This window comes from Euprymna scolopes, chromosome 13 (assembly GCF_053919585.1).
Source record: "Euprymna scolopes isolate OS-2025 chromosome 13, ASM5391958v1, whole genome shotgun sequence".
In the NCBI taxonomy this organism is placed as follows: domain Eukaryota; kingdom Metazoa; phylum Mollusca; class Cephalopoda; order Sepiida; family Sepiolidae; genus Euprymna; species Euprymna scolopes.
In genome coordinates, this window is record NC_136494.1 from 38,018,018 (window position 1) to 38,030,672 (window position 12,655).

Genomic DNA, 12,655 nt, shown 5'->3' on the forward strand with positions numbered 1-12,655 from the left:
GTTATTCTTTAAAGTTAAAAAAGCATAAGTTATTCTTTAAAATATAAACAACATAGGTTATTCTTTAAAGTTAAAAGTATGATTTCTACCAACTTGTGTCGTTCAATTTTTTTTTTTTTTGTAATTTTCTGTAATTGTTATATTTGATTAAAATTCACGTATTCACAAATCCTCATTTGGTTTCAATGGGTAAATAAATGAATTTATTGAAATAATTTACTACTTTGATTTATAATAGATGTTTGTGTTTGGACACCAAACTAATTCCATAGATTTATAAAGTTGAGGGATGGGCATATCGGCATGTGGTTTTGTTTGGTTTGGTTTACAGCATATCAATGTGTAATTCTTGTGCAAAATTAACCCAATATTAAAAAGCAAAAAATAAAGAAAAATCTGTATGATATAAAAACTTGTGATGAAAATATCATATTCCAAAAATCATATAAACTGATCAAGTAGTTTTATTTTTAATTAAAAAAATAAAATTTTATGAGTATCATTTATGAATATACCTACCATTTTGAAAAAAGTCTTAAAAAAAAAAAAGGGAGATAACTCAATTCCAAACTTATAAGATTTATGCTGTAATGCCTAGGAATTTCTATTACTTGCTTAAAAATTATTTTCTATATAAAAATAAAATAACTTGATAAATTTAGGTGCTTTTTGGAATATGATATTTTTGTTTTGTCACGGATACATACATCATACAGCTTTTTCTTTATTTTTTAACAAGGGGGAATTCTAAACAAGAACCCAATGCGTTATTTAATGCCGAATAAACTTGTTAAATATGATTCAATAAATGGGGAAAATTATTTTACATTCTATTAAGATATTGCTCTTAGAAAACATTTCTTTTAAGGGGCAGGGGTGAGAACTCAAGAAAACATGAAGAAGGTCATAAAGAGGGTGGGGCACAATCAGAATAAGATTGAGAAATACTAGCCTGAAGACATAGGCCAAATACTCTGTTGACGAAGCAGTCACAGGGAGTGGGGTGGGGCGTTGGTTGCTGACCAAGAGGTTGTTGCATTGATAAATTTAGGAATAGAATAACCGAGCAACAAAGATTTAAAGTGAAACCAGTAATCAAACCTATTGTTCCTTTGATGTATAAAAGAAATATATTTTTTAATAACAAGATCAGGTATTGTATGCACCAACCTGAACCAAAAATGAGTTTTCAAATCCAAAGTACAAAGTAAAACCAGTCTCGGTAACAATTTCACAATTTTAATGTATGACAAAAAAAAAAATATGATTTTACCAAATTTGTACTTCACAACACTCCTTCAGTGCAATGGGTTTTATTATTAAAATAGTCTTAGGCTTTCAAACATGAGTCATTGACATTGACTGGCTAAGCAATGTTTGTAATCGTACCAATCGTCACAATGTCACCTGATCGTATGTTTGGATGAGATATTAGCTGGCACGTTTACTAAACATCACCTGAGTCTACATTGGTCGTCTGTATGGCAGGAATTAGATGCAGCTTCTCTGGTAGTTTTAGATGATGTTAAAGATGAAGCATCCCCATCATCTGGTAAAATTAATTTCTCAAAAGTTTCATTTCTTATCGTCAAGTGGTTAGAAATTTCATTAGGATCAGTAAACATGTGTGTTGGTACCTGCAACGAAAAGAAAAATATTGATTAGTTTTTATCTTTTTATACGATTTATGTTGTGTCATCTAAAAGATTTTTGTAACCTATTTTTTAGTTTCATTTTTTTATAATGAACTAGCATGGATGCCCGGCATTGCCTGGGTGATTGGAGGTGTGTGTAGAGGGGAAAAAAAGTGGTAAACATGTAAAAAAGGAAAAAAAAGTCTTAGTAGGCAGGCAGGTTTGAACCCGCGACGCGAAGGTAGCAAACCTGAGATCTTAACCGCTGTGCTACGGCAACAAAGGAAGTGAAAAACGTTTAAATTTAGCGATTAAAAAGTTAAGTGAATGAGTTCACACAGGTGCGTAAATTTAACGAGGTCAAACATTACGCCACAGGGACGGAAATGATGCACTTAACTTTGGCTGCAAGCCAGTTAGGCTTCACACTCCACAAGATGTTGGGGAAAACCAGCTCCCGATAAGTCGATGAAAATAAATGTAGACGCAACCACTTTTTGCAAATCGTACATATTATAATCTAGGGAGTATATAAAAAATTCTAGGACATAATAACCCCCCAGAGACCCCCACCCTGCCCCCGAAAAAAGCCTTTGCCTGACATACAAAAAAAATTGCACGCACACAAACACACACATATTTTCGCTTTTATATTATAGACTAGCGGGTGTGCCCGGTGTTGCGCGGGTGTTTGTCAGTGTAAAAGAAAAAAGTTTTGGTGAAAAGGTAGGCTCAAACCTGAAGCCTTGACATGAAGGTTGAAAAGAAAAGGGAAAAAGAACTGGCATTTTACCTTTCAGCCAGGACAGGAGAGTAACTGAAAAGCATTTTAATTTAACAATTAAAAACTGATGTGGCAGCTGCGTGAATTTAATGAGGTCAAACATCACGCCATAGAGGGAATGAAATCCCGCACTTAACTTTTGCTGCGTGGCAGTTTTTTTTGGTTTTGTTTCCCCAAGATGTTAGGGGGCAGCTTCCCATAAAAAGGGGAGTGTCCAAATGAATAACAATTGTCTGATATAAGGGGTTTCCCGCGTATTGATCAAACCTCATTGCTTTCTGGACGTTCCCGGCACAAGGGCCGATAACACTGCCTTCGTTTTAGATTAGTTTAGCTTTTGTACAAATAAGCCGAACACATATGAGGGGGGGGGGGGGGGCGAAACAGCAAAAATTTTGTAAAAGTTGATGTAAATAAATCTAGGTGTAACACGTGTTCGCAAATCCTAAATATTATTATCTAGGGGCTATAAACAATTCTAAGAAATAGTACCCCCCCCCCTCTGAGAACCCCTTGAAAAAAAGTCTTTGCCAGACATACAAAAAATGTGCACACATATTTTGCCTTTTATATATATAGACTAGCGGGGGGTACCCGGTGTTGCCCGGGTGTTTAGAGGTGTGTGTGCTCGGGCGGGGTGTTAATCAAAACATAAGAATAAGTGAAGTAAATATTTTAAAACTTTAAAAAATCGAAAAAAAAAACACAAAAAAAACTGACGTAAGGCAAACAAATGATGTTAAATGTAAAAATCAGAAAAAGAAAAAAAGAAAATGCAAAAAAGAAAACAGAAAAACGAACGTTAAACCTTCAAAAATAAAAACAAAAAAAAAAAAATGTGAAAAATGGCTTAAATAACCCCGGGGGGTACCCGGCATTGCCGGGGTGTTTTTGAGTGTGTTTGGTCGGGGGTTGGGGGGTGTTAACGAAAACCTAATAATAAGCGAAGTAAAAACAAAAACAAAAAAACGAACGTGAAAAATAAAAAAAAACCCGCCCAAAAAAACATGTGAAAAATGGCTTAAATAACCCTGCTTCAATATTAAAATTTAAAAAAATCGGAAAAAAAAAAAAAAAGACATCTCACACCACGATTCGAACCCAAAAACCTTTAGATAATGAGACCGCGCTCTAAGCAACTGAGCTAAGATGATGTCCACAAAATTAGATCGTTTTTTGAAATCTTTAAACTAAATCAGGTTCCGACGTCATCTGCGCATGCATAGAACCAAACTCGTCATGAGAGGACGGTCAGTAATGAGTTTTGGAAGATTTTCAGTGAAAAAAACACGATCGCCAAAAGATAAACATTTCTTTATTTCTAGTCACATTTTTGAAAAAAAAAAAAATCACTCGCAAATGCGACTGTCTCACTTGCAATGTAGAGGCCTGATGTTAATTATCAATGCAAGCACAACTCATAACAACACAATTAAATCCTTCCTTGTGTCACAACAACCATAAGTGACGCACCTAAAATTAATGTTTCATAGCAGTAAGAATAAATGGTGGAGTAAGTGTGTGTATAGGTGGTGGGTATTTCATACTACAAACATATGGGACGCCTAGGCCCATTAGCTTATCGTTGATTTTGCCATTCTCTACGTGATGCAGTTCGTTCCAGGACTTCCAATCTCTTACCTACTCAGCTTCCATCCCTTCCTCTGTTAGCCATGTGACGTCGTATCAACTTCTGACACACAAGAGGTTCAAGTCACATCCGAGTATGCTAAGCTTACCATGATTGAATGTTATTTCCTACTATGCTCATTTAACAAAATTATACTTGCCCAGCATTTAGCATCTCCAATGACAAATAATGTTAAAAATAAACACCAGCTATTTTTTTAAGTAATAAAAAAGCTAATTTTAAAATAGCCATTGTCAGAATTTAAAAAACAAATCATAAGTCTGTAATAATGGTTTTTAGCAATATTAAAAAGAAATAAGTTTATGAAATTTATACATATCTGCTTTTAAAAGTTATTAATTCAAACAATCGTGTTAGCGTTTTCTTGCTTGCTCTGTTTATTGGTACAAGGTGCCTTAAAATAAGTTTCTAGACTTTTTTCATATGGGTATTTTATTGATAGTACACACATGAAACTCTAATTCCCTTCGAAGTAATCTCCTCCGGCTGCAATGCACTTGTACCATTCCAACAACTTCTGAAAGACCCCCATAGAGGTCCTCTTGTGTGAGCATGTCAATGACCCTCGTTACAGTCTCCTTCATCTCAATTGTCTCATAACGACAACTTGTAAGGTTTTCTTTCAGCTTAAGGAACAACAAAAAGTCACAGGGAGCAAGGTCTGGACTATAGGGAGGGTGAGGAACTGTCTTGATGGGCATCTTGGTCAAATAGTCTGTGACAAGGATGGAGTTGTGAACGGCACCTTTGAGACAAACTTTGCGCAAATCTTTCACATCTTCAGTTCCTTGCGAATAGTTGTGTGTACAGTTCCCACACTGACATCAAACTGTGCACTTATTGTCTCTATAGACACATGATGGTCCTTCTCCATGAAATTCTTTATTTGGCCCATCAACTCTTGTGTTCTGACTTACTCCTCCATATCGCTCATCTCTCACAGACTCCCTGCCTTCCTTGAATCTTTTTATGCCACTCAAAAACATGTTTGATTCATGTAAGATGGTCCAAAAGCAGTCTGAAACATTCCATATGTTTTTGTGGCATTTTTTCAAGTTTAAAACACAATTTTATTGCATATTGTTGTTCTAAAGTGTCCTCACGTCCAGATTGCATTTGAGAAATTCACCAGCTGTGACAATCAGGCTTTAGCAGGATGTATTCCAATTCCTGATGTAGCTGTTCATTAGAACCTGAAATAATAAAAATTGGTCAGTCATCTCAAAAGATGTATAACAATGACATGCTGAATTTTAAAGAGTCTACGACAATTATAAATGTCTGTAAAAAAAAAGTCTGGAAACTTATTAAAGACACTCTGTATGTTTACAATGAAATTGAAAAACTCAGCCATCTTACCTTAATGTCTGTGATCTTATCATCTCTAGTTGTGTATTCTCTTAAAAAGTAATTGCTTCCAGCCTAAAAAAGAAAAGAAACAAAAGCTGATAATTAACAAGTTTTAAAGATTTATAGAAAAATTAGAGTTAAGTAACATTTTATTAATTTATTCATTACGGACAATTATCCTCATCTTTTTAGTTGTTGTTTCATGACATTTCGGCCAACTATTCCTCTGGCCTTCGTCAGGTGGTACCCACGACAGACTAGGAACTCCAAATCTGCTAACTGCATTCTCAGCAATCAGTGCCATCCGTAGTTGTTGTCGTCTCACCACATTTTTGGCCAAGTAAGTCTCTGGCTGGCTTGGGGTAGGATTGAAACCACCATCTTCAGACAATTCTCACTTGGAACCGTAGAGATTCAACATCTTTATCTACTGTGCCAAGGGCCCCAAAGTAAGTATTAAGTAACATTTGTTTGAAAATTATTGATTAAGCTGATAAGTCATTAAACTTATATATATATATATATATATATATATATATATATATTAAATCATGATCATATTCAGTTTTAACATGTTTACTTTGTTATCTTGAATGTAATTGAGAACTTAAAAACTGACTTTCAAACAAAGTTGTTATTTATCCCTCCTCTCAAATCTATCCTTATCATTTCCTGCCATGTTTTTCTTGGGTTTCCTCTGTGAACAGATTCTTACTACCTCAACTGTTCTACATCTACTAACTGAAGTTTCATCTATTCTTTCAACATGGCCTTACTAATGAACTCTTCTGTTCTGCATATCTGAGGAGCTGGTTGCGTTTCCAGAAGGTTTCTCAACCAAGTAACTCTCCCCGGGAAACGATAATGTCATACAAGATTCTAAGAAGGAACGGTAACAGAGATGATCAGCCAGCAAGCCGCTATTGTCAACAGCGTCCTGTACCAGTGCAACTCCGGACAAATACCATCTCGTCTGGTGGAACAGATGTTGAGACTTCAGATGACACTGAGTATATCAAACTGCCTAGCTGACAGACAACACGAAATGGAGAAACCTCAGAACCACCCTTGTAATGAAGCACACAAAGATTATCAACATGACTTTGCCCGTGCTGTGATCAGGGGGATCAATGCTCACAAGGTGAATGTCATGGCAGCAGATGCAGAAATAGCATTGCGCGTATACAACTAGAGTAGAAGCAAGGTGCTCGAGAGCATAAAACAGCTCCCCATGTTGTTCGTTTTACTGTTGACTGCTGTTGTAGAAGAAGTAAAGGAGGAAGAAATAGAAGACAATGAAACAGAAAAATCTAATACGTGTATATAAACGAAAAAGATATTTTTAACTATTTTGAAACAGTTTTCCAATATTAAATAAAAAGGTGAAGAAACAAACATTTTATTTTATATATCTCCAGTTTCATTAAAAAATGCAACTGTATCTTTACTTCACCAGTTTTATTTTTTGTAATATTTAAATTCTAACAAATAAGGTAAATAGCACGATAACAGAAAATGCCATAGACTTCACCATGTATGACACATGACGTATTCTTAAAAATAAAAAAAAAATCCATCAGAATTCTTATTTACTTCTTCCCCATAAGGGTAATTAATTTAACAAAAAATTAAACTACACAGAGATGTCCACATTTCATCCTGCAGGAAGTTGGTTCACCCTCACCCAGGGTGATTGCCACTTAAAAATAAAACAAGTGTGTGTGTGTGTGTGTGTGTGTGTGTGTGTGTGTGTGTGTGTGTGTGTAATATATATGATAAAACTAAAAGAATAAAATTTAATATCATATTCTTTCAAGATTTAGTGACCACCGTACACTCATTAACCCTTATCTTTGAGTGGCCTTCGAGCCTTAATAAATGGTGACTCCCTTATTAAAAAAAATAAAAAAGATTCAAATCGATTGTATTGTACCTATTTACTATGCCTCCCCACGGGACAGAGTTAGACACCAGGGTCGTTTTTTAACGTGGAATTGTAATTAAACTTTTTGTTGTAACTAGGCTAAGAAAAATAAAAATAAAGGAACATTAACTCTTATTAAAAAAATAAGAGTTATTCCCCTTGATTTTCTTTTTAAATAGATATCTATTTAAATATTTTTTCATATTAGCAAACTGTTGAATCAAATTAAGTATTGCCAATAATAAGGTATAAAAACAGTATGCTTTGAGTAGGAGCAAAGTATAGTATCTGTTCTGATAATAGACCTTATTTTTTCTGTCTTCAGTCATATAAGGAGGAATCCTTCTATACAGAAGCAATTTTTATTTTTATTCCAGAGTACTTTTTTGGGGGACAGCTGGCTGGATTTCCTCTACAATAAAAACCGACCTTGTATCGCTTATTCAAATTGGCACTTATAGCGACAATTACAAGTAAAGAAAATACAGAAAAGCCTGTATGATTTACGTACCAGTCACGGAACAAAGATGAAATATTCCAAACATCACATAATTTGTTCAAGTAATTTTTTTATTATTCAAGAAAATCAAATTTTACTCCATGTTGATGAGGGGGGGGGGGCGATAGGAAAATCAAGGGCAGATAACCGATTTTCATTTCAAATTTTTTTGTTTGAATAATGTCGAAAGACAACTTAAACATAAGATTTAAAACCAAACAATAATTTAAGGTAACATATATTTTAAAAAAAATGTTTTTTCAGAAAATAAAATTTTCAAATTATAAAAACATTTTTTTTAGAATATCATTTTCTATAGGTTAAAAACAAAATTTGAATATTAAAATGGCTTCAACCTTTACTTTGATAAAAAAACAGTAACTTTGTTTTTCGAAAATGAAAAAAAAAACAACTAATTAATCAATTTTTGTGATTTTTGGAATATACCAGTGCGATACATAAAATTTTTTTCTTCATTTTTGTTTAAAAGAAAGAAAAAGAAATCATTTAAAAAAAAGAAAAAGAAATCATGTAAAAAAAAAAGAAAAATCATGTAAAAAAAGAAGAAAAATCATGTAAAAAAAGAAAGAAAAATAAATCATGTTAAAAATACTAAAGAAAAGCAAATTATGGATTTAAAATCTTTCTAAAAAAAAAAAGAAAAAACATGAATTATGGATTTTCAACAATGTAAGTTTTTCTAATACATAATCGCTAAAGTACTAAAGAGAGAAGAAACATGTTAAAATAGAACTAAAATATTTCAAACCATTTCTAATTTGGTATAGATAAGTTTTCTATAACAAATAATTATGCTTTACCAAATCAAAAATATCTTGATTTTGTTTTAATGGTGTATTTGTCATAATTTTTACTAATCTGTTTATCCAGTATTCATGACATTCCATTTTGTCTGAAATTTCATTTGTATGTTTCAATTTAAGTTTAGAACTAGCTAAATAAATCCTAGTCTATTAGTAGAATTCCCAACGCGAACAATAAAGAAAGAAAAACAAGTCATTGATTTAAAATTTTTAACATTACAACAAAAAAAAAAAAAAAGATGAAATGAATTATTGATTTTGAACAAGTTTTTCTAACAGATCATCGCCCACAGACATGTAAGAATATTTCGAATACAAAAAAAAAATATTTTACTTGATTTTTGATCTTACCTCATGATAAACTCTAGTATCGTTCACACGGATCATCACATTGTCAACACGCATGAAAAAACGTAACAAAATGAATAACCCTGAAGGCATTACACGCTGAAAGTAAGCAGAATATAAGAATAGCTTTAATAACAAACAAGACATCATCTACTGAAACAGATTAAAGAAACAATTATTACTATTTACTTTTGGAACTTTTCGAAAGTTTGAAGTTCTTTATTTTTTTTTTTTTTCTGAACTATTCAGATAAATAATTTGAAATATAATTAAGTTAAACACCTGTGTTTTAATTGAATAAAAATTTATTACCTAATTTAATACTAATTCATTAGTTTAAATAAAAACACAAAATTAATTTTTTTTTTAAAATTCTTAATTCAATTAAAATTATACAGTGTGGAAAACGTCAGCAATAAAATATGCATATATCTATGAAAGTAAGAATGTGTGAGACTTGAACTTTGGTAGGTAGAATATCCAGACATGGGGAAAACTTTTTAATCAGTTTTCATCTGGAAAAAGAGCTGCTAAGGGGTCATTGTATTCTTATTTGTTTGTAAACTGTTCACACACAAATCGTTCACACTATGTAAAGAATAAGTTTGAAAACACTTCTGAAAGATCATGTCAAGTTGGCCTAATGGTTACCATATTTGATTTACTTTAGGTTTTGGTTTCAATCTCAGCTCGAGTATTTTTTTTACTTACAAGAAGTGAACTGTTTAGAAAAAAACATAATACTCACATGCACATGCCTAAGTTTCTTTTTGTTTTACTTAATTTGTTTTTAAGGAATGTAATGTTACTTTAATACCGGGCAACACTGGATACATCTATTTGTATAATTATAAAACTCAAATGACCTTGTAACAGGTGTTGTAACCCAACATCCGGTTTATGAGTTCCGGTTACGCATGCGTACATAAACAAATAATCAACGCGACAATAAAACGTATTGTTTTACTGTGTATATATTCAGCATCCAAATTGTTTTGTTTTTTTTTGCGTTTAAATTATCCAAATAAACAATTGCTAAACTTTCTGCATATTTTTTACATCGTTCATTTCTGTATTATGTTTAATTTATTTTAACACAATTTTCTTACAAATAAATCTACTTTAACCTGTTGACAACATAAGAACATTTTACAACGGCGATTTACCCACCGCCTTCATTTTTAAATAATTTATTCTCCATTTTTTAATACATCTTTCTTAAAAACATTCATACATTTTCTTCTACACTACCAAGATAATAAATAATCCCGAAAATGTTTTTTTTAATTTGCGTTACAAATAAATAATCATTGTGTACATTTTCAGCATTCCAATTGTTTTTTTTTTTTTGTGTTCTTTGCGTTCAAATTAAAACTATATCAAAATTGGAATTTAACTTTAAATATTATGGTATCTGTACACATTTACCTATAAGTATGGCAAACCACTTATAATCAATGGCTGTAAGTTGTTTCTTTTTTCAAAAATAAACAATTATAAACCGAACGACTCATAGAATTCTATCTATATTCTTTTTTCATTTTAATATACTTTCATAGAACATTATGTCTGTTATGTCACAAGTGTCACGCCCATACATTAATTCCATAGCTAATATAACATATTGACCCAACAGGTCATGGGTAGTCTAGTATATTTATAAAAGTGAGTCTGTGTGAGAGGACATTTCTCAACCTATATACTCAACAAATTTTTGATCTACAGACTTGACATTTGGTATATAGAGTATTCAGATGTGTGGAAAACATATCAATTGGTTTTTATCCAGAAAAAAGAGCTGTTAAAGGGTCAAAATTGAAAAATTGTTACGTGAGGGGGGGGGGTCATCAGATTTTTGTCTATTTGTCAACTGTTACACAAAAGCACATGCATGAATTGTTCAAAACACAGAATCTTTATGTTAAGAATAAGTAGGTTTGAAAAAACTTTTTAAAGATCATGTCAAGCTGGTCTAATGGTTATCGTACTTGACTACCTGTCTTTAGATCTTGGTTTCAATCTCAGCTCGAGTATTTTTTTTTTACTTACAAAAGTGAGCTATTTAGAAAAAACATAATACTCGCATGCACGTCTCACTTTCTTTCTGTTTTTTTTTTTTTAAGGAATTTAACTTTAACATTATATTTAATATCTACATATAATATCTATAATAAATAAAAAAATTTACATTTATTAAAATATAATATTTATGCATATTTTATGACTGGGCAATGCTGGGCAGCCTGCTAGTAAAATAATAAATTAAAATTTTAATAAAAAACAATTATTTTTAAATCATTATCATCATCAGTTTAATATCCATTTTTCATGCATGCATACATTGGACAGCTTTTAGAAATTGACTTCCAAACTAATCTATCCTTAGCCAGGTCTTTATTTATCCATCTTTCTCTTGCTCCCATGTTTTCCTTTGCCTTTCCTCTGTGGTCTGAATCTGCTACCTCAACTGTTCTACATTTACTAAACCAAGAACGTTCGTCCATTTTTTCAACATGGCTATATGAATCAAGTTTCATGTTCTGCACACATCTCCTAATACTATCCAGATTTAATTTTCCTCTGAGGTCATCAGAACTAAGCAAGTCTTTAAGACTCTTACTACACAGCCATGGTGTCCCTGTCATATCATTTCTCTCCATGCAACACATGTCCTCAACCCTGACTGGCCAGTTTCACTTTCCTACATCATCATACTGTGCACAAATGCCTGATAGACTTTTCCCATGTTCGATAATGGTAATGTTTTGTTGATTAATAAAGAAAAATTCTCTAAACTTACTCCATCCACTCGATTAACTTTTACAATCACATTAGCACCTACTCCACCCTGTGCTTGAATGGTATCACCAAGGTGACAAACAAGATATGGTTCCTTCTGATTAATGGTTATCTTCCACTCGAATAACGTGAAAGCTCCCCACTCTCCTCATGTTAAGAATGGCTTTCTTGTCCGCTTGACCATGTCCAGCCAAATGGACAGTAGAAACCGGAAGTGAAAAAGAGCCAACAATCTTGACTTCGCATGTTTTTCTCCTGTTGACATAACTTTGAATAATTACACATTGAATTTTTTTTTATTCTACCTGAACACATTTTGGTTTCTTATGCTTAAATACAACAATCTACAAGAAAACTGACAAACCAAAATCAAGTAGATTTTATAGGAAGAAACTATTTGATCACAACGTCCAAATTCTAACTCCAATGATCTCCAGCTAACCTGATCCACGTAACTCACATGTAGATCCTGTCAGCTGATAAGATACGTCCGCTAAACTTGCCTATGATCTAGCTTTGTCATATTTTGACAACATTCTTCATATTCATCTCCTGTCCTTCTCTCCAGTTAGATAGATCGAGATGGATAGATACAGAAATAGCTAGATAACTAGATCGAGAGATATATCGATAATACAGATCAACAGATAAATAACTAACAAATACTTTCTTGTGTTCGATCTACTACATAACATAGACTGATTTTTTATATTAAATTAAAAGATTGTGCTGGGGATAAACCTGGATTTGAACACATGAACACAATCAAGATTCACAGCAAAACACTGTGAAGTTAAAGGAATATTTTGTAAATAAATATGGATATTTATGCAGAATATGGA

The 12,655-nt window shown here is 32.5% G+C and overlaps 1 protein-coding gene across 3 annotated transcripts in view; it reads right to left on the reverse strand.

Annotated features, from left to right (window-relative positions):
* Nucleotides 1-1,217: 1,217 nt before the first annotated feature.
* Nucleotides 1,218-12,655, reverse strand: part of LOC145291976 (TIP41-like protein) — a 36,466-nt gene continuing 25,028 nt past the window's right edge. For all 3 annotated transcript variants that reach the window (XM_080137919.1, XM_080137920.1, XM_080137918.1), the window contains exons 6-8: nt 9,018-9,113; nt 5,429-5,491; nt 1,218-1,637 (exon numbers count right to left, since the gene is read on the reverse strand). In XM_080137919.1, the coding sequence (XP_079994045.1) occupies nt 1,455-1,637; nt 5,429-5,491; nt 9,018-9,113 (342 nt within the window). In that variant the 3' untranslated portion in view covers nt 1,218-1,454. The remainder of the gene's footprint in view (nt 1,638-5,428; nt 5,492-9,017; nt 9,114-12,655) is intronic.